The sequence below is a fragment of the Hemitrygon akajei genome, chromosome 9 (assembly GCF_048418815.1).
Source record: "Hemitrygon akajei chromosome 9, sHemAka1.3, whole genome shotgun sequence".
Classification (NCBI taxonomy): domain Eukaryota; kingdom Metazoa; phylum Chordata; class Chondrichthyes; order Myliobatiformes; family Dasyatidae; genus Hemitrygon; species Hemitrygon akajei.
The window spans coordinates 167202243-167225714 of NC_133132.1; the positions used below are offsets into that span (position 1 = coordinate 167202243).

The window sequence follows — 23472 nt, forward strand, 5'->3', positions numbered from 1 at the left end:
TCTTATTGACTATGTCATTGTCAGGATAAAAGACAGGCTGGATGTCAGAGTGACCAAGGCCATGTGTGGTGCTGACTGCTGGACAGATCACAGGCTCATTGTCTCCAAAATGAAGCTCCGCATCAGACTCAAGAGGCGACCACAAGGAAGCAAGGCTATGAAAAGCATCAGCGTGGCCAGGCTGAAGAACCCCAGCATAGCTTCAGCACTAGCTGAAGACTTAGAAACCAAGCTTGCTGACCTACACCTTGCAGGCAGCACTGTGGACGTCTGGGATGCTGTCCATTCATCTGCACTGAAGATGCTAGGGCCCTCTCCCCACAAGCAGCATGACTGGTTCGATGAGAATGATGGGGAGATACAGGCTCTACTTGTTGAAAAGCACCACCTTCGTCGTGCCCATCAGAACGACCCATCATCAGCTGCCAAGAAAAACGCCTTTACCAGTGCTCGCAGGACAGTCCAGAATAAATTGCGTAAAATGCAAGATGCCTGGCTGAGTGTCAGGGCAGGTGAAATACAGGGATAGACTGACAGAAACGACTTGAAACGATTCTATGAAGCCCTCAACACTCTATGGACCTCAGTCTCTCGGGAGCTCCCCCCTCCTGAGTACAGATGGTACAACTCTCATTACAGAGAAGGCTCAGATCCTGCAGAGATGGGCTGAACACTTTGAAGCTGTCTTCAACTGACCATCGTCTATTAACAATGAGGCAGTAGACAGGATTCCCCAGGTCAACATCAACAGGGCCATGGTGACCCACCGGTAGTGGCTGAAGTCACAAAAGCTGCCAGCCAGCTATCCAGTGGCAAAGCCCCAGGGGCGGACGCCATACCTGCAGAGATTTGCAAACCCAGCGGTCCTGTACTTATAGAGAAGCTCACCGAGTTGTTCCAGTCTTTTTGGAAGCGAAGATCCATTCCTCAGGAACTTAAAGATGCATCCATCGTACACCTCTACAAGAGGAAGGGCAATCAACAAGTATGTGACAGCCACCGAGGAATCTCACTGCTCTCCATCACAGGAAAAACTCTTGCAAGAGTCTTGCTAAATCGTCTGGTCACTCATCTGGAGCTGGGCCTGCTGCCAGAGTCACAGTGTGGCTTTCGCAAAGGTGGTGGGACTATTAACATAATTTCTGCCATGTGCCACCTTCAGGAGGAGTGTCAGGAGCAGAATCGCAAACTCTACACAACTTTTGTTGACCTCACGAAAGCCTTCAACACTGTCTGCCGACAAGACCTGGGGAGGATCATGTCAAATTTCGACTGCCCCGCCAAATTCATTCAGATAGTACGCCAATTCCATGATGGCCAGTGCTCACACCCGCACTGTTCAGCATGATGTTTTCTGCCATGCTGAATGATGCCTTCCAGGACAGTGATGCTGGAATTAGCCTCAAGTACAGAGTGGATGGGAAGCTCTTCAAGCTATTACCAAAGTGAAGGAGACTGTTCTGAGAGACTTCCATTTTGCCGATGACTGCGCCCTGTATGCTGGTTCAGAGCAAGAGATGCAAGTCAATATGGACAAATTCTCCACGGCTTGTGACAACTTCGGACTCACCATCAACATCAAAAAGACCGAAGTCACGCACCAGCCTGCTCCTCATGCACTGTACACAGAACCCAAAATCACAATCAAAGGACAGAAACTACAGGCAGTGGACCAGTTTACTTACCTTGGCACACCCTCTCCCGAGCAGTGACTATTGATACAGAAGTTAACTGCAGAATAGCAAAGGCAAGTTCTGCTTTCAGTAGACTGCACTCCACTGTATGGGAACGTCGAGGAATCAGCCCAGCAACAAAACTATGCCTGTGAAACGTGGACTGTGTATCGAAGGCATGCAAGACAGCCCAACCATTTCCATATGAATTGTCTTCTCAGAATATTGGGCTTCAGATGGCAAGACAAAGTACCAGACACTGATGTTCTCTGGAGCAAGTCTACCATCAGTCCACACACTGCTGATGAGAGCACAGACACGGTGGACAGGTCATGTCATCTGTATGCTGGAAGACGCTGTCATGGAGGGCAGAAGAAATGTTGCAAAGACACACTACAGGCCTCCCTGAAGTCGCTTGACATAGACACGACCTCCTGGGAAACTCTGGTACAAAACCGCCCTACATGGCGCAGCCTCATCCACAAGGGCTGTCAAGCTTACGAAGCAAGGCGCACTGCTGAAGCACAACGTAAATGTGAGCTGTGCAAGTCCAGAGCCACCAGCGCAACAACTGCAGTGCCTACACACGTCTGCCCTACATGTGCCAGGACATTCCATGCCCAAGTTGGCCTGACCAGTTATCTTTGGACACACCACATCCAGTCTCAAAGTGACTAATGGTGTCGAGGTCTTCATCGGCGATGATGGACGAACCATTGGTATCAATTATAACTGATACTCCGCCATCCCTGATGAAGGTGGCAGAGTTTGTCTTCGAAGCACCGGTTATAAATGATATCTGTACCTGGCTGGAAGCCCGACAAGAGTTTATTTAACAATGGTTAGATAACCCAACTGCACAGTACCAAGTCAACACAAGTTATTTTGATAAACACAAGAGATTTTGCAGATTCTGGAAATCTTGAGCAACACACACAAGGTGGAGGATCTCAGCAAGTCAAGTGGCATCTATGGAGGGGAATAATCTGTCAACACTTTTTCAGACCTTTACCTCTTCTACCTATCTCCCCCCCCCCCCCAGCTTCTTGTTTCATTCTCGACCCCCACCAACCCACCTTCCCATTCAGTTGGTCTCACCTATCGTGTGCCAACCTGTAATGTTCCTCTCCCCCTCCACACACCCCCACCTCTTATTTTGGCTTCTGCCCCTTTCCTTTCCAATCCTGATGAAGGGGCTCAGCCTGAAATGTTGACTGCTCATTCTCCTCCATAGATGCTGCCCGTCCTGCTGAGTTCCTCCAGCATGCTTGTTCAAAATTCACTCTTTCCTGGGATTGCTAGGGTGAAGATTTGACCCTGAACTTGGTTGTTGCTGTCCCTAATAGAGGAAGTACTACTTGATTTAAAAAAATGTCCAAAATATGTCTTACGACACTTCTGGTTTGAATGTGACGGACCAGTTGCATTGACCGTGTTAACTGGAATCCAGTAGAGTGGTCTGTACTTACAGGACCTCCAGCTGTCCTGTGTAACTTTAACCCTAATCTCTTGAAATACCCTTAAGAATTAGCAAAGCTCTAGTCCTGCTTTTAAATATGGTTTTACAATTTTAAATATCTGATACTCAGATATTTAAATGTTAAATACAATTTTTACAAATGTTGTATCAAGTTATGAACCAAAATACATGAAAAAATATTAAAGGGAAGTGAAATGATGTGCAGAAATTTGTATTCTGTTATGCTTCCCAATGCTTTCATCTTCAATCCCCATTGAAATTGGGTGAGTTTGAAATCCTGTTAGTCTAACCTGGCAGAGATAAAAATATTTTTAAAAATGCTGAGAATTATACTGACAAGGTGGGCATTTACCTGAGTTTGACAGGCACAATGATTGAACTGGCAGATCTGGCTCATGAAAATCGTTTGAAACCATGGTTACTACTTGTAAATGACATTGTGATCTCTGTGATTTCAGGGCTGGACAAAATTGAGTTTCTTCAAAGTCATGAAAACCAGGAGATTTATCAGAAAGCCTTTGACCTGATTGAGCATTATTTTGGTATAGAAGAGGAGGACTCGAGCATTGCACCGCAGGTAGATGAGAGCCAACAGCAGTTCATTTTCCAGCAACAAGAGGCCCCGATGGAAGGTTTCCAGTTGTAAATGCATGATTGGAGAAATTGTCCACAATGCCACCATATTCATAACTACAAAATCCTCAGAGCCAAAATTAAGAAGCTGTTGTAGTTGAGTTTAAAAAAAATTAGGAACATTTTTGAAAGAGCAAAAATGTGTGACAGCTTATGCACTTTTCTATTTGCAGTTTAAGATGTAATTTAAACTGCGGCTGTTGATTTCATGTTGCATATTTAATGTTCATTTAGGTATCTTGTCATATGATTTGGATCATACATCTGAATTTCTCTGGAGAAAAGATGTTGGAGTGGCAGATACATCAATATTTAAGCTGAAATTACAGCCATCCAAATAGTTCTATTTCATTTAACTGTTTACAGCCCTAATTTAAGCAGAATACTTATTTATTCTTTGTTTCTGGAGCCTCAAAATACTGTTACAGGGTGTGGTTTCCTTTGTGTTGAATAATGGAATTGAACTCCAAAACTATTTGACCAAAATTCTTTCTAAAGTCCAAAAAGTGTATTCTCTCACTTCCATTAGTAAAATGCATGGTTTGAGCAAATTGAACTTATCTCAGCCACTTTCAACACTAGTGTATGTAAGCAGTTTATAGGTACCCCCCTGCTGATAAATCTACCTCTTTAAATTAGGACGCAATTGTTTAAAAGTCATTGACTTAACGTATTTGTTAACAGTACAAGTTAATGTGAAAAACAGTAATTATCAGCATTTGCTAGTTTATATTTCAATATGAAAACCTGTAAATGTATTTATACTTTCTAGAAAAGAAAACTAATAATTGCACTCTGAACAAGAGACTTGAAATTGTAGCACTGCTGACTATACATGATGTTGTTAATTTAATTAGGTGTGTGTAGAATTCCCTGGTAGATTCACCCAATAAGAAATACCTGATCAGAAGCAATATGTGAGCTTTCTCCTCCTCCCCCTTCTGCTCTCGCCCTGCTCCCTCTTCTGCATTTTCCATCCCCTTGCCTTCCAGGAAAAATAGATTGAACTGAGGGGCGATGTAATCCTTCACCGATTTGTGAAATTTGTTTCTTAAGTATTACCATAAGGTTTTTCGATAACCAGATAAAGTGCTGATTACTAATTAATAATGCATAAATGGAATTTCACAACTAAGCTATTTGGTCATGTGATTCACTTCATATTTCCTCTCAAGTAGCGCTGCTACTGATGGTCCCTTGAGGTGATATTTCTGTGTACTCCACACAGTTCATTTAATAAACTAGTTATGTACAAAAATAGTACAGAGCAACTAATTTTCATCACTAAATTGGTTAGTAGGTACCTAACATTAAAGTTTTAAAATAATGCTGATTAGGAAATAAGGTCATGTCACCACATTAACATTAAAGAATGGAAATGGTGGCAAAAGTGATCCTCCGGAATCTTTTACTTGTATTCTGCAATTTAAAATCACAGCCACAGTTTCAGATGCTATTTCTTCGGTGTTGCAGCAGCATTAAAAAAAATTCTTTATCAGATAGTTAGGACCTGCAATCGAGAACCTTTGGTGTGAAGAATGTTGTACAGTGATTTTGATTTTTTTTGTAAAGAAAATTTTGAATTGTGCTTTTGCAGGTTCAGTGTAAATATGCAAACATCACTACTTTCACAATACTTCCCTACTAAAAATCCATTTTTTTAAATGGGCGTCTCCATTGTTTAATGATTCAGAAGACAGTTGTAGTTAAATATTAAGCTAATGACTTAGTTCTATCCTGTACTCAACACAGATTTTGATTTAGAAAATCTCATTATTATGTATTTTATTGATTATCAAAATGTAAAGCTAATTTTTCTGTTGTACCATCTTGGATCTGAAATAGGAAGGAATGGCTTAAACATAATGAATGATATAGCAGATAAGTGCTGAACATGCTAATAGAACACCCTCTTTTGTTATTTTAAAGGAAGCCCATGTGTCATAAGTGTGTTATTGGTTATTTACTAATGTTGCCATAAGTAATTCTAAAGAGAAAGGGAACAGATTGTTAATCTGTATGGCTTGAAAGTATAAAAAAATGCCAAATTTGCATTATAATTAAATGTAACTGCTGTACAGTGGCAAGTGTGTATATAAAGAAATAATTATTTGGAAAAACTTAAAATACTCCTTGCTCCATCACTAAAATACATAGTTCTAATTAGTATTATGTCTGTATTGAACTGAGTTTATTGTAAATGTCCTGATTTCTTTGCATTATATCGTTGTTCACTACAGCTGATGCTTTTCAGTGAAAAGTAGCGTCTGTAATACATGCCACTTCATTGGTTGAGGGATTTTTTTAAAATTACCATTATAGCTGAACGCTTGAACTCAGTTAAACCCTTGAAACTTGTAGAACAGCAATACAAAATTGCAGTGTGTTAAACTGTTTATGCATGACTGTTTCAATAGCTACAGGTCACTGATGCTCCATGTGTAAAGTTGATCACAGTTGTGTCACTGCTTTTTGAAAGATGACTCAGATGTTTCATTTGCACAGTATTTAACATGACCAAATATTAGCTACAAATCTCAACAGTATTATTTAAGAATATTTTTGCCCCGAGATATTTAACAGTAAACTTCATGAGGAATAAATCTGACAGGGATAAAGCAAAGTATATAAACATTCTATAAAGGGATACTTTATATTTTGTCTTAACTGAAATGTTCTCTTGCCTCAAATTTATAAAGCTGTTTTTGTTTAGGTCGCTCAGTCAGTATCCCTGCTATAGAACTGAGAAGTCACAATGCAAGTGCTCTTTGGCGCTAGCCAAATAACAAAAGTAGCACTGTGTTGTAGCTTCTGTTTGCTACATTAGCCACATGAAAAAACACAATGCCTCATTTTTTTGAGTTAAACTTTGTATTAGCTCTCTTGCTGCATCTTGCAGTACTTACGTTGTGTCATACAAAATAATGTGAATCTGAAAACTAATACTGTGCTAGATGTATCAGCAGACTATTTAAGCTGCATTTATTAAGTGAGAATTACAATACATATATACTAGCAATAGTTGCATAAATCATAATTTCTAAAGAATTGAAAAATCTGTGCTCTAAATTAACATATCTGCATCATTAAAGCTAATGTTTTTGTGTGTGTATATATTTTTTTACAATGACCAGAGCTGTACAATTTGACATGAGTAAATTCATTCTTTATTGGATCTATTTTCTTTCATTTGGAATTACTACTGTCTCTACTGTTGCTGGCAACAGCCTTGGAATCAACAGTCTCAAAATCCCGCTCTCCTTGTTCTGAAACTTCCCCCTTCTCCAGTTTGGATTTTTGAAAATTGTGTTGCAATAGAACTAGGAGCATTGAGCCAAGATCAGCAAGGGTAAAATACCATGCAGAAGATTTCCAATCTGTTTCGTGCATTTTGTATATGTGCAGAGAATGTTGCATTTTTTCCTTCCACTTTTGGACTGGGGAATAGTTTTCTAGTGAATATCTTGTGAGCGTACACAAGCTAATTGATTATTCAGTTGCATTGAAGTGTATTGGATTTGGAAATATCTGGAAAGCAAAAATAAAAAATCCATTCACATGATTTTGATTTGCTGTTTTAACTCCATTGTTTTTAGTTGTGTGTCTGCTTTTGTATTATGTTGCTTTAATCTTTTTTTAAAAAAATGCTGAGACCTTCTTCAGAGGGGCATGGAAATGTCAAAAGATTGTTTGTTATTAGGGAGATTGGGGATTGGAGGAAAAATGGGTGAAATGGTGGAGCAGACTCGATGGGCCAAATGGCCTAATTCTGTTCCTACATCTTATTGCTGACGTGATCCAGGCACTAATTGTCCTAAAGCAACTTATTTTTAAAGAGATTAATTATACATTTGTAACTGGTTGTGTATCTTTTAGCTATGAAGAGCCCTTGTACAATATTGAATTATTTTGCTATCAGTTACTTTGACTATATGGCAAGTTAAATGCAATTTTGATTAGTCAGGGCATGAAGGGATACAGGGAGAAGGCAGCAGCCTCAGTCATAATGAAATGGCAGAGCAGACTCAATGGGCCAAATGGCCTAATTCTGCTCCTGTATCTTAATGGTCTTTATACAATGGAGTAGCTGGATTTTGCACTAATGTCCCAAATAATAAAAAAAAATAGTTGCTTGGCTTCTGATAGTTCAGGAAGGAGTGGTAACTGGAAATATAGAGAGAATCTTACTCTTTAAGTTGCAGGTTGAGTCAGTGGTAAGGAAGTCAAATGCAATGTTGGCGTTCATTTTGAGAACGGCTCCCTCACCTTAAAGGATGATCTGGCACCGGAGAAAAGTCCAGACGTGTTCACGAGAATGATCCCAGGAAAGAAAGGGTATGAGCAGCGTTCGATGGCTTTGGCTCTGTACTCACTGGAGTTTAGAAGAACGAAGAGGGGGATCTCATTGAAACCTATTGAATATTGGAAAGCCTAGAGAGAGTGGACATCGAGTGGATGTTCCCTCTTGTGGGGGAGTCTATGGACTAGAGGGCACAGCCCTAGAATACGAGGATATCCCTTTAGAACAGATGAGGAATTTCTTAGCCAGAGGGTGGTGAATCTGGAATTCATTGCCAGAGATGGCTAGGAAGGCCAAGTCATTGGGTGTATTTAAGGACGTCAACAGTTGAGAGGGGTAATGGAATACCAGAGCAGACTTATAAGGTGAATAGTCTAATTTTGCTCCTATATCTTATGGTCTTTAATGTGTCATCCAAGGAGTTAACTGTGAATCACTCCTTTACTGAGGGGATGTATCTTAATGCATATTATAGTATGTCATCATAGGTTATGTGTTCAACTTGTAAGGTTTGAATCTATTAATTGTTGCACAACCAAAACTACTTTTTCATGGGATTTTGCATTGGTTGTTAATCTCTACATACACTATTTATTCCCAATTGATCCTACCATTATTTTCTTTAAAAGCCTAGAAAAATCTAAAATTTATAACTGATAGGAACTTTTGTTTTAATCCTGTATTTAAAGAGTATTTGATTTATGGACAGTATATTAGTGAAGAGTTCTTTTAAGGTTAGAAAATTTTGAGGGTAAATTTAATGTGTGGAAGGAAAAAATGGCTATCAAATTAAAATACACTCCTGTGGATTAGCAATTTTTTTTACAGTGGGGGATAATGTGACAGTATAATTAAATATGGCTATAGAGTATATAAATGTGGGTTATACATGTAAGTCTTGAGTTAATCATTTTTGGTAGTTTCTACCTTGCATGAATTAAGAACTTCAATCTGTATGACTTTTGCGGTTTCTTTGCACAAGGTTATCGGGATTTAGCCGCAGAAATGGCCGTTGAGGTTTGCTGCTCCTTTAGAGCTTCTTCTTTCCATTTTGCCTTTTTTGCTCGATTCCAGCTGGCAAGTGATTCGTGTCGTTTAGCAGCCTGGGATGTGGAGAGAATACAGGATGAACAAACACACAATTCATGTTCACTGGAGTAAAAAAATAACTGCAGCTGCTGGAAATCTGAAACACAATCACAAAATGTTGAAAAACTTGGGTTGTTTACTTTGGAGCGTCGGAGGATGAGGGCAGATCTGATGAAGGTTTATAAGATTGAGGGGCATGAATAGAGTGGACAGGAAGTATCTTTTTCCCAGAATAGAAATGTCAGATACTGGAGGGCTGTTTTATTTTTGCTGTGTGTTGGATGCATGGAATATGCTGCCTGGTATGGTGGTAGAGGTAAATGCATTAGAGGTTTTAAAGTGTACATAGATACATAAATGTAAGGAAGATGGAGGAATATGGATATTGTGTAGTTAGGCGAGATTAGTTTGATGGTTTCTGATTTCCTTTTTTAGCTGGTTTGGCACAACATTGGGCTGGAGGGTCTGTGCTGTACTGTTCTATAGATCAGGTAACATAAGTGAGGATTCAGTTGGTACTGCAGGTCAATGATCTATTATCAGAACTGGTGAACTAAACACAGGAGGGAGGGATGAGCAGGTTTGAGAGGACACAATGCCTGTGTTCAAAGTAAACTTATTATCTAAGTGTAAGTCTGCATAAACTACCAGAAATTCATTTTCATGTTGGCATTCACAGTACACGAAATGGAATCAGTGCAAAGCTGCACACAAACGTACAAACAACCAATGTGCAAAAGGCAAACTGCAAATACAAACAAAAGTAATACTGAGAACATGAACTGTAGAGCCCTTGAAAGTAAGTCAGTAGGTTGTGGAATCAGCTCAGAGTTGAGGTGAGTGAAGTCCACACTGGTTCAGGAACCTGTTGGTTGAGGGGTGAAAATTGTTCCTTAGTGAAGACAAGTTGTCAACATAGCCATTAACTTATTTTAAAATAAAGAAATGCAAAAAGAGCAAAAAAGCAGCATACACCAGTGGGGAAAGAAATTATTCAGTATTTGATTTTCATGATAGTAATTGTCAGGATCTTTAAATCCAACATGCAAATTCTATGATTCATCTCCCATAGATATGACGGACTACTGTATACAGCTATAGAATAGTTTAAGGATTAGTCTAGAGATGCTAGAAATTCCTTGATTTTTAAACTTAAGCCATTATTTAAATTTTGTTAAAATAGATTTTCAACATACAAATCTACACATTCTTAATGCCTTTGTACTTGGGTGTACAAAAACTCAAGACCAACCCAAATGTTGCTATTTAGTTGTCTTCAAAAGGAGTTTATGTCTATAAGTCTGAAACTGCTTCACCTCTGCTGCAATGCATGCGCATACACGCAGAGTGGCGGAGTGAGGCTACATCTACACTACACCGGATAAATCCGTAACCGGAGCTTTTCAGAAACGCTTTCCAGGGTGGGTATTTTTGAAAACGCTGCTCGGGCAGCTCAGTGTGGATGGAGTAACTGGAGACTTTTGAAAGCGCTGTCAGACAGCAGCGCGCTATTTCATTGTTTTCTTGAACGCAACCTAACAATTTCAGAACAGACAGCAACGAGACTGAAGCCAGAAGAGTTAGAAATGTAATCACCAAATACTTTGACCCATAACTTACTGAATAAATATACTGTACTCTGCTGTTTTCTGTCCTTGCTCGTATGAAGGTGGTTTACCTATTTATGCAAGTACTTCTCTGACAATAGATGTGTAACAGCCTAATGTAACATTGTATGGAAATACAAGATAACACTGATGCAGACATGTTTTATACATTTAACAAGGTACTTTATTAATGCAACAGTTAGTCAGTTTTTCAATGTTCGTCATCAGCTGGGTCAATCTGTCCGTGAACTCCCTGTCGGTTGCCTCCGTACGCTCCACTATGTTTTTTTTTTAGTTTTAAGTTCTCCTGCACAAGAGCCAACAGCTGTCCATCGTTTTAAGTTTTTCTAGTCTGTAACTACACAAACGCGCACTTTTACGGCGAGATTCGACACCAAACATGTCGCTTGTTTTTGGTAGATGTGTCCTGCGCATGCGCAGCAGGAGGAGATGCACCAAAATCTCCGTTTCAGTGTGGATAGAGATATTTGAAAAACGCATAGTGTGGACGCCTATCGTTTTTACGTGAAACCGGCATTTTCAAAATTATCCGGTCTAGTGTGGATGTAGCCTGAATCGAGTAGTTAGCATTTGGAATAGGTGATAAACTATACCCAGGAATGGGTATTAAGCAAGGTGACAGAGTATGTGCAAACACGAAAATGAGAAATGAACGCACAAGATTCTTTAAACTTGGCAGCTTCAACAAAAACAGGAAATTGCTGACTGAACGGAAAATCCAAGGATGACTGCAACAAAGACTTCCTCGTAATCCATTAAAATTCCAGGAATATGATCCAAATTATTTGAAGGATGCCAGGTGAGTTTAGGAAAAGTTAAAAGTAAGGTGAGTTTAAAAAGGTGGGAAGAGAGAATAATGATGGAAATTTTTGGCTAATTGATTGGCATAAAATGATACATAACTTCAGTTCTCCACTCTGATCACCAGAATTTCATGCATAATTTAGCATGCCTATTTTAAAGGATGTCTTGCATACCTGTTTTCCAGATGCAATCATAGCAAAGCAGCCCAAAATGGTTAAACCAATCATGATGTGGCAAGTCTTTATCCGAGCTCTGTTCCTCGCAGCATTTAGTGTCTGAAATCTAATGAGATCAAAGTGAGACTGTGAAATTTACACTCTGATTCAAAGGAATGCACCGCACCATCTTACCATCACCATCTATCTAATCACCACCAGTTACTCTGGTAGTTTCCCACCCATCGGAGAACACTCTGTGGGTGATCCATTGCCCTAACAAGTGAAGAATGTTAAAAGCCTAGACATCTCAGTCAATCCAGTTGGTATATTACCATGGTCGCGCCTACCCGAATGAATGGAACAGAGGCTGTAAGTCATGTGATAATGTGTGGCCTTGCTCATTCTCCAAAAACTACACAAGTTTATTACTGAATTAGATTTCAACAGTTGCAAAACAAGATCTAGGCATTGCTGCCACAAGAGGGTGGTAAATGTAGTATTAGACTTTAAGACATAGTTACAGACTTATGCCATTCAGCCCATCAAGTCAGTGCTGCCATTTGATCAGGGCTGATACATAGCCCGCTCAGCCCAATTCTCCTGCCGCCTCCCCATAACCTTTCATGCCCTGACTAATCTATCAGCCTCCGGCTTAAATACACCCAATGACCTGGCCTCCACGGCCACCTGTCACAATGATTTCCACAGATTCAGCACCTCCGGCTAAAGAAATTCCACCTCATTTCCATTCTAAATGGATGTCACTCTATTCTGAGGTTGTGCCCTCTGGTTCTAGACTCCCTTAATCCCCTTCTCAACATCCACTCTAACATTGGATAGTATTCTAGAAGAATCAACTGGTTTTGATAGTATACAGCAGAATTATTTGAGCCCAGTACCTCTTAGACATGATCCGTAGCTTATCCCTGTGATGTTTGATTGTGGAGCAGTATATATGCTGCCATTTATCAAAGTTAGCCAATATTGTTTTTCAAGCTATATTGGCTTCTTATCTATTAGACCATAAGATATAGGAGCAGAAGTAGGCCATTGGGCCCATCGAGTCTGCTCCACCATTCAATCATGGACTGATCCAATTCTTCCAGTCATCCCCACTCCCCTGTCTTCTCCCCATAGCCTTTGATATCCTGGCTAATCAAGAACCGATCTATCTCTGCCAAATACACTCAATGACTTGGCCTCCACAGCAGCTCGTGGCAACAAATTCCACAGATTTACCACCCTCTGACTAATTTCTCTGCATCTCTGTTCTAAATGGATGTCCTTCAATCCTGAAGTCGTGACTCTTGTCCTAGACTCCCCTACCATGGGAAATAAATTTGCCACATCTAATCTGTTTAGGCCTTTTGACATTCAGAATGTTTCTGTTAGATCCCCCCTCATTCTCCTAAACTCCAGGAAATACAGCCCAAGAGGTGCCAGATGTTCCTCATACTGTAACTCTTTCATTCCTGGAATCATTCTCGTGAATCTTTTCTGAACCCTCTCCGATGTCAATATATCCTTTCTAAAAAGAGCCCAAAACTGCGCACAATACTCCACGTGATTATGGTGTATATATTCTAGCAAATGTATACTGTACTTTTAAATGATGCCAGCCATTTAAGTATGGTAGCAAGTTGTTTTTACCCATTTTGAATGAAGACGACAAGGTTGAGATACTCTTTGAATTAAAGCTTGGATTTAAACCCTATGCAACTCATTGTGTCTGTGACATTTTTCTTGAATACAAGGGGTTTCCATTTCAGCTAATTAATTTTGTGAAAACTGAAACTGGCTTCCATTGTTGTGGTAGAGTGTCCTATCAACCTAACACCATAATAATTATGTTAACATTGCCATCTGGTGTATTACTCGCCAGCCAGTTGAAATAGTTTCTTTGATGATCTACTTCCAAAATCCATTATAGAGTCATAGACCATACAGCCTCTTTAATCAATAAAGTAGAGCAGTGTCTTCACTTGCTAAGGAGACTGAAGCTCCATTCTAACCAATTTGTACACGTGCACCATCGAGAGGGTCCTGACTAACTATATCACTGGTATGAGAACTGCAAAGCATCTGACTGTTGAGAGGATTATCAGGAGTGCTGTATACACAGGGCCCCTAGCATCGCCAATAAACCCTCCTGTCCATGCAACCATCTCTTTGACCCCCTACCATTAGGTGGGAGGTACATTAACAATAAGACAAGGACTGTTCAGATGGCAAACAGCTTCCTCCAGGCTGTGAGACGACTACCACCACCACCCAGGTCTCATGTATTAAGTACCAGAAGCACCATAAGACACGGCACATAAGGAATGAATGGTAACTTCAATATAAGTTAAAATTTAAATGCTCTTGACCATCATGCAATAGTGTTACACTGTTTACTTTTGAACTTGTGTCATAAATGCATCTTATGTCACTTATCAATCTTCTGGAATATATTTTATTTGTTAATTTATTTGTGCTAATTTTGCTTCGTGTTGTGTGTGAGTTGTATTTACTGTGTTGTGCACCTTGGTCTGGAGGAACGTTGTTTCGTTTGCCCGTATACCTGTATGCAGTTGAATGACAATAATCGTGAGCTTGAGCACAGAACTGGATTCCTCAGTCCATGTATCCTTTCTGCCCGTCTGCACAATCCCTTTGCTCAAATTAATACTGTATCCATCCCTTACCTAAGTGTCCTTCTCAATGGCATCTAAAACATGGTAATGTTTTAGTAATAAAATCTTGCCAGTCCAAACCTCTATAATTATCTCTCACCTTAAACCAATGCTCTTTTGTTGTTAACTTGCAATGTCAGGGGGAAAAATGACTACCTACTTGATTCATTGCCTCTCTTAATTTTATAATTCTATCACCTTTCTTCCCCCCCCCCCCCCATCATTCCAGAGAAAACAAGCCCAGCCTGTACAATCTCTCCCCCTGTGTAATGTCCTACCAGCACAATATTATACAGAACTGTGTTGGGTGGCAGGTGGGGATACGTCTCTACCAAAGGAGGTGTGAGGTGCAAGTTGCTCCTTCCCTCTGCTAGCCTGCAGATCACTCAGGCAAGGTGTAGCACCTGCTGAGCCCCCTGATCAGGGTCACATGAAGCCATGGCAGCAGGTGATGGCCGTTTGTATGAGTAGTTGGTGCATATAGATAGATAGATAGATAGATACTTTATTCATCCCCATGGGGAAATTCAACTTTTTTTTCCAATGTCCCATACACTTGTTGTAGCAAAACTAATTACATACAATACTTAACTCAGTAAAAAAATATGATATGCATCTAAATCACTATCTCAAAAAGCATTAATAATAGCCTTTAAAAAGTTCTTAAGTCCTGGCGGTAGAATTGTAAAGCCTAATGGCATTGGGGAGTATTGACCTCTTCATCCTGTCTGAGGAGCATTGCATCGATAGTAACCTGTCGCTGAAACTGCTTCTCTGTCTCTGGATGGTGCTATGTAGAGGATGTTCAGAGTTATCCATAATTGACCGTAGCCTACTCAGCGCCCTTCGCTCAGCTACCGATGTTAAACCCTCCAGTACTTTGCCCACGACAGAGCCCGCCTTCCTTACCAGCTTATTAAGACATGAGGCGTCCCTCTTCTTAATGCTTCCTCCCCAACACGCCACCACAAAGAAGAGGGCGCTCTCCACAACTGACCTATAGAACATCTTCAGCATCTCACTACAGACATTGAATGACGCCAACCTTCTTAGGAAGTACAGTCGACTCTGTGCCTTCCTGCACAAGGCATCTGTGTTGGCAGTCCAGTCTAGCTTCTCGTCTAACTGTACTCCCAGATACTTGTAGGTCTTAACCTGCTCCACACATTCTCCATTAATGATCACTAGCTCCATATGAGGTCTAGATCTCCTAAAGTCCACCACCATCTCCTTGGTCTTGGTGATATTGAGACGCAGGTAGTTTGAGTTGCACCATATCACAAAGTCCTGTATCAGTTTCCTATACTCCTCCTCCTGTCCATTCCTGACACACCCCACTATGGCCGTGTCATCAGCGAACTTCTGCACATGGCAGGACTCTGAGTTATATTGGAAGTCTGATGTGTACAGGGTGAACAGGACCGGAGAGAGTACGGTTCCCTGCGGCGCCCCTGTGCTGCTGACCACCGTGTCAGACCTACAGTCTCCCAACCGCACATACTGAGGTCTATGTCAAGTAGTCCACTATCCAATCCACCATGTGAGAGTCTACTCCCATCTCCGTTAGTTTGTGCCTTAAGATCTTGGGCTGGATGGTGTTAAAGGCACTAGAGAAGTCACAAGAAAGAAAAAATCTGCAGATGCTGGAAATCCAAGCAACACCCACACAAATGTTGGAGGAACTCAGCAGGCCAAGCAGTATCCATGGAAAAGAGTACAGTCAACCTTTCAGGCTGAGACCATTCATCAGGACTGGTATGTGACCATATTTAGCAGCTGGTGCATATCACAAGTCCTGGTTATGTGACCACTGACGCCAGGCAGACAATCTCTGAAGAGTTGATAATGGCTGGGGTCACCTGTCTTGCAAAGACACTTGCAGTCCTGAGAAGGGGTCTCTGCTTGAAAGATTAACTGTTTATTCACTTCCTTAGATGCTGCTGGAACTGTTTTGTAAAGACACTGCTCAAAGAAGGCAATGGCAAACAACTCATCCAGAAAAGTTTGCTTAGAACAATCATGGTCATGGATTGAGAAAATAATAAAAGGAGAAAAACAGATGGAAGACCATGAAGACATCATGCAGCATGGCACGGCCTGGCACATAAGGTTGACGGGTCTAGTGCAACAATGAAGAGTTGCACAATGACCTAACCAAGATTTCATAAAGCTACAACATAATGGTAAGCTCTTGTACTTTATGGTCGGACCTATGAGGCAGGTAGGCCACGTGCCGCCTTCACAAACCAACTGACGTGTGTTGCCACTTTCAGGGAACAATGAACTTGGTCACTTAATGCCTGCACTTATTAACATTATCATTTACTGTACATGTCCTAATCCCTTTTTGATCCCTTCTTTGAAACTCTATCACCTCACACTTGTCCAAATTGCCAACAGATCTATATACTGCTGTAACCCTAATCTTCCTCACTATCCAAAACATAATTTCTTTTTGTCTTTTAGTCATTTGTATTCCACATACATTTGCAATTCATAACATTTGATTAGAATCAGGGTTAATATCACTGACATACAGTTTGTTACAAAAGTGCAAAAATAGAAATTTAAAAGAGGTAATGAGTTAGTGTTCATGGGTTCAATGTCCATTCGGAAATCGGATGGCAGAGGGGAAAAAGTGGTCCCTGAATCGCTGAGTGTGTGCCTTCAGGCTTCTGTCCCTCCTTCCTGATGATACCAATGAATCTTTCTCTGAATGAAAAGAACCCTAGATTTTCTAATCTATCTTCATGCCTCTCATTGTGATGAAATCTTTGCTACTTCATGACTTAGTTATAAGGAATTAGAAATGAATAAGTATTTGGTCTTTTCCATAGCTTACAGGCATTATTAATCTAAGACTTGTGATACAATTGATTTCTGTAATACTAAATTAATGGACGGATGAAGTTTCTGGCCTGGCTACAAGCATCAAAAGCAGATTGCAGACCAAGCTCTAATGTTCTGTTACTGAGTGAGATAAAGGCAGGCAAATGCAATTTAATTTGTTTCCAATACAACATTCTAGGATAATTTAGATTTGGAGAGACGGCACGATAACAGGCCCTGCAATCCAATGAGACCACGCCACCTAATTACACTCATTTGACCAATTAACTGCGGAAGAAATTTTGTTACTAGTTAGATACTAAGGGGTTAAAGAGGTTTTTTTTCCACAGCAGCCTTAAACTGCTCCTGCAGGACTGCTGTAAAGGACTAACTAGCTTGGGAAGGAGTAATAAAAGCATAATCACGTGATGTTCTGTTTCTTCTATAGCTGAACTGTGTAATTGTCCTGGCTTCAAGGCTGCAGGCAGTAGCAGCTTCGGATAGATAAAGAAAATAGTAACCTGATTATATATATATTTTTTTACTGCGCTGAGACATGATTATTGAGCGAAGGAATTATCTGCTTGCATGCTGTATTTCACAAACATGCTTGGAAGCTTTTGATAATATACACTATATAATGAGAAAAGTCTGTGCACTCGGGGAGAGTCTCAAGAACTCTGCTTTAAGAGGTTGAGCTCTCCATGATATGTATCATGTTATAATAAAGACTTTCAAAATGGATCTCCCTTCGTGTCCGAGTAATACCTTTTCCGCAACATTAACCTACTAAGCCGTACGCCTTTGGAGTGTGGGAGGAAACCCACTGTCAGAGGAGTACAAACTCTTTACAGTCATTGATAGAATTGAACCACACTGACTACTACCCTGTAATAGTGTTACACTGACCACTATCCTGTAATAGTGTTACACTGACCGCAACCCCAAAAGAGTGTTACGCTGACTACTACCCTGTAAGAGGGTTACACAGACCACTATCCTGTAATAGCGTTACACTGTCCACTAATCAGTAATAATGTTACACTGACCAGTACCATGTAATAGTGTTACACTGACCACTACTTGGAGGAAAGCCACACCTTCACAGACAGAACGTACAAACTTCTTTCAGATGATGCTGGCAATGAACTCTGAACTCTGATGCCCCAAGATGTCATAGCGTGGTGCTAACCGCTAGCTGCACTCTGGTGTAAGATGTACCTAATGTAGGGTCCCAGCTGAAGGATGCATGACGTACAAGAACAAGGACATCATGATGAATCTTTATAAAATGCTGGTTTGATTCTCTGAGGCCTCCGTCATTTAGAGTTGACCAGGGTTATTGCGTCCTAGCTGCCCGGATACGCAAGCCTGGGCAGTACGACTATGGAGAGCAAGCTTTTGCCCATGCACTAAGAATCCCCTCTCCATGCATCTGGTGAACCCAAAGGAATGGCAGAGACCGATACAGTTTGGTACCAGCAGCATCGCAGGAGCTGCCAGTCAGCATTGAACTCAATGCAGAACTGCCTCAGGGACTCCAGCTCCGGATTTTAACCTTAGGATTTACTTTCGAAGCCTTCCCCATCAGTGGGTTTAGCCACAAGGCAGCGAAGGCTTGAGGTCAGATTTGCTTCTCCTAGATGAGCTGCCAACCGTGGCTGACCAGCCCCATCTGCCCACAACGGCTGGTTTTAAGGTGCCAGTAAGCCGCCTTTGCCCCTTCTCCTGTCAGTAGAAATTGTTCCACTGGGCTTAGTAGCTCAGCCATATATGAAGGCCAGGAGCTGGACTTGGCTGTCAGAGGCTAATTGAGGCACATGTCATTGGGAGCATTTAATAGCTTAATTGGGAGCTTGACCCCAATACCTGCCCCAGCTGTAACAAGAATTACAAATGAAGAAATGTATCCAGCTGTGTGTGATACTTTAAGCTCAACTGTATGAATTCAGATTTGAGAGGGCCCAGAGGAGGTTCACGAGAATGATCCTGGGCATGAAAGGGTTAATGTAATGGGTGAGTCTAGGATCAGAGGAGACAGCCTCAGAATATTCTCTTTAGAACAAAGATGAAGAGGAATTTCTTTACACAGAGGTGGTGAAACTGTGGAATTCATTGCCATTACCCATTTGTCATTGTGTATATTTAAAGAGGCTGATAGGTTATTGATTATTAAGGTGCGAAAGGTTTTGGGAGAAGGGAGGAGGTTGCAGTTGAAAGCAATAATAAATCAGCTATGATAGAATAGTGGAGCAGACTCAATGGGCTGAATGGCCTAATTCTGCACCTATGTCTTATGGTCTTAAGGGAATCAGGTTATTCAAGAGCCAGGGTAGCATAGAGTTTAGTGTGACACTGTTAGAAGTTGGGCGCGTTCCGGAGCTCAGAGTTCATTTCTGGCTCCGTTCTGGAAGGAGGTTCTGTATATCCTCTCCATGGAATGTAAGGGCTTCTGTCAGGTGCTCCAATTTCTGCCCCTGGTCCAAAGATGTACCAGGTAGATGAACTGGTCATTGTAAATTGTCCCGTGATTAGGGTATGTTTAATGTGGTTTGTTGGGTGTTGCTGGGTCAGCAAGTCTCGAAGGGCCAGAAGGCCTACTCAGCACAGTATCACTAAATAAATAACAATAAATCAGCTATTAATTAAGATGGAACAAATCTAATCTGCCAGCAGATAGATATTTGTTTACACAGTGAGAGAATAGTCCTTGCGATGGCTCCGAGGGTAATAGCAGAGGTAGATTCAAGTTGTTGTTCAAATGGGAGCTTGATTGTTACCTAAAGGGAAAGGATCTTCATAAATTATGCCTTTATAGCTGTGTGTCAGACATGGCTATAAGTCACACTGGGGCCCACACAGGACAGTATTGGCTCCCTTCCTGTATCCCCTGTACACCTCGGACTTTAGATACAACACTAAGTCATGTCATCTGCAGGAATTCTCTGATGACTCAGCAATAGCTGGGTGTATAAAGGGAGGACAGGAGGATGAATACAGGGTCGTGGTGGAGGTCTTTGTCAAAATGGAGCAAGCTGAATCATCTGCAGCTCAACATCAGTGAAACAAAGGAGATGGTGATGGACTTTAGGAAGACTAAGCCTGAACTGCTCCGTTACTATTGATGGTGAGGACGTGGATGTGGTGAGGAGCTACAGATACCCAGGAGTGCACCTGGATGACAGGCTTGAGTGCAGCACCAACACAGAGGCTGTGTACAAGAAGGGCCAGAGTCACCTCTACTTCCTGAGGAGACTGAGATCTTTTGGAGTATGCAGGCCTCTCCTTCACATGTTCTACTAGTCTGTTGTTGCCAGTACAATCTTCCATGTGGTGGTGTGCTGGGGCAATAACACAGGTGATGCCAACAGGCTCAATAATCTGATTAGAAAGGCTGGCTCTGTTATAGGAGTCAAACTGTACACACTGGGAGTTGTGGTAGAAACATTGACTGTACTTTTGTCCACAGATGCTGTCTGGCCTGCTGAGCTCCTCCAGCATTTTGTGTGTGTTATTATCACACTCGATCATTTCTACCCTCAGAGCTGCTAGTAAAACCAGGACTATCTGAAATAAGTATGCCTGAAGAAAAGAACCCATTGAAAATCATACATACACTCAGTGGCCACTTTATTAGGTACACCTGTACACATGATCATTAATGCAAATATCTAATCAAACAATCATTGGCAGTAATTCAATGCAGAAAAGCATGCAGACATGGTCAAGAGGTCCAGTTGTTCTTCAGACCAAACATCAGAATGGTGGTTTGAATGGTTTGAATGTCTGAGAAACTGCTGGTCTCCTGGGACTTTCACACACGACAGTCTCTAGAGTTTACAGAAAGTGGTGTGAAAAATATCCAGTGAGCGGCAGTTCTGCGGGCAAAAGCACACTGTTGACGAGAGAGGTCAGAGGAGAATGGCCAGACTGGCTCAAGCAGACAGGAAGGTGACAGTAACTTAATAACGTAACAACAGTGGTGTGCAGAGGAACGTCTCTGAACACAAGCACATCGAACCTTGAAGTGGATGGGCTACAGAGAAAACAACAAACACACACTCTGTGGCCACTTTATTAAGTGTAGGATGTGCAGTACTGTGCAAAAGACTTAGGCACATATATGTGGCTAGGGCGCCTAAGACCTTTGCACAATACCGTATGTCTTTCCAGTTACCAACACTTAATACTGCTGAGCTAATTCACAGCTAATGCTCTTATTTCTGTTTCCCAACCACCTTCCTAATTTAACCGATGTACAGTACTGTGCAAAGGTCTTAGGCACCCTAGCTATCTATATATATATATATATATATATATATATATACACACACGTGTCTGTGACTTTTGCACAGTTCTGAATACAAAGTAACCACTGAGTGTATTATGCGAGAAGTTGGAAGATGATTATTGTGGCCTCCAATAGTTACCACACACAAACAGTTTTAATAAATAACATGTGAATCTTCCCTAAACTCTCAAAGGAAATTCTAATTATAAATACAGATGTGAACTTGGTGTCATGACAATAGTTTCCAAATCCCTTGTTTCGACTGCGCTCCGGCTGACAGTGATCTAATGGAAACTAAAATGCACAGAGCGTGGACTTGAGGCGGGACACTCACGACTGGCTCGATTAAAAATACGGAGTATCAAGACACTGACAGATACAGTTTTAATGTTTTACTAGAAATCCTTGAAGTTGAGTTGTGCACTGGTGGAGAAAAATATTTATTTATTCAAAATCAGAATCAGCTTTAATATCACAGGTCTATGTCATGAAATTTGTTAACTTAGCGGTAGCAGTACAGTGTAATACTTGATAATATAGAAAGAAACAAGTAAATCAATTAATGTATATTGGATAGTTAAATTAAAAATAGTAAATCAAATTAAATTAAAAATTAAAACAGAAATAATAATTTTAAAAAGTGAGGTAGTATTCATGGGCTCAATGTCCATTCAGAAACTGGGTGGCAGAGGGGAAGAAGTTGTTCCTGAATTGTTGAGTGTGTGCCTTCAGGTTCCTGTACCTCCTCCCTGATGGCAACAATGAGAAGAGGGCACATATCCTTGGTGATGGGGGTCTTTAATGATGCTGCCTTTTTGAGGCATCACTCCTTGAAGATGTTTTGGATACTACGGAGGCTAGTACCCAAGATGGAGCTGACTAATTTTACTGCTTTCTGTAGCTTCTTTCAATCCTGTGCAGTAGTCTCCCCCCACCCCAGCCCCCCACCACCAGACGGTGATGTAGATTGTCAGAATGCTCTCCACAGTACCTCTAGAAGTTTGTATGCTTTGGTTGGAAAACCAAATCTCTTCAAACTCCTAATAAAGTATAGCCACTGTCTTGCCTTCTTTATAGCTGCTTTGGTATGTTGGGACCAGGTTAGATCCTCAGAGATCTTGACGCCCAGAACTTGAAATTGCTCACTCTCTCCACTTCTGATCCCTCTATGAGGATTGGCTCACATTCCCTTGTCTTACCCTTTCTGAAGTCCACAATCAGCTCTTTGGTCTTACTGATGTTGAGTGGAGGTTGTTGCTGTGACATCACTCAATATTTATTTATTGAATATGCCCTCTTGGCACTTTGAGCCAGGCCTCCCAGAAATCCCTCAATTTAACCCAAGCCTAATCATGGGACAATTTACAATGACCAATTAACCTACCAACTGGTCCATCTTTGGACTGTGGGAGGAAACTGGAGCACCTAGAGGAAACCCACATAGTCATGGGGAGAACATACTGTTACGAGTCCGGCAACAATGAATATAGAATTGGGTCAAATTTTAGAAACAAATAAACATTTATCAAACTCTGCTTAACAAAAATGAAAAGTAAACAAACGACTAACTTAACATAAGTTAACCGCTATACGGCAACTCTGGAACAGTTCTTAAAGTGATAAATGCGAACACAGTCTTAAAGTGGTTTATACAGTCAATTAGGAGAGACTTTCCTGAAGTAACAAATTCCTTGACGACGTGACATTACTGCTGATCCCAGCCGAAATATGCCTAGTCTGAAGGATTCACGATGAAGGAAATAAAAACAGCTTAAAGGAACTGACCTTTCTCTTGGTGAATAACACTGCACAATCCTTTCTACTCTTAGAGGCAGAGATTATCTCAGAATCAGGTCACTATTTTTTTCACGAAGATTCACTAAGGTCGATCCTGTATTAAACCGCCAAACGA

The 23472-nt window shown here is 41.0% G+C and overlaps 2 protein-coding genes across 3 annotated transcripts in view; one reads left to right on the forward strand and one right to left on the reverse strand.

Moving 5' to 3' along the window:
- Nucleotides 1–7421, forward strand: part of kpna5 (karyopherin alpha 5 (importin alpha 6)) — a 54463-nt gene extending 47042 nt beyond the window's left edge. Inside the window, exon 14 of the mRNA XM_073057448.1 lies at nt 3612–7421. Within this exon, the coding sequence (XP_072913549.1) occupies nt 3612–3799 (188 nt within the window). The 3' untranslated portion in view covers nt 3800–7421. The remainder of the gene's footprint in view (nt 1–3611) is intronic.
- A 1061-nt stretch (nt 7422–8482) lies between these two features.
- LOC140733736 (protein FAM162A-like) overlaps nt 8483–23472 on the reverse strand; it is a 37529-nt gene continuing 22539 nt past the window's right edge. For both annotated transcript variants that reach the window (XM_073057454.1, XM_073057453.1), the window contains exons 3-4: nt 11781–11889; nt 8483–9189 (exon numbers count right to left, since the gene is read on the reverse strand). In XM_073057454.1, coding sequence (XP_072913555.1) covers nt 9070–9189; nt 11781–11889 — 229 coding nt within the window. In that variant the 3' untranslated portion in view covers nt 8483–9069. The remainder of the gene's footprint in view (nt 9190–11780; nt 11890–23472) is intronic.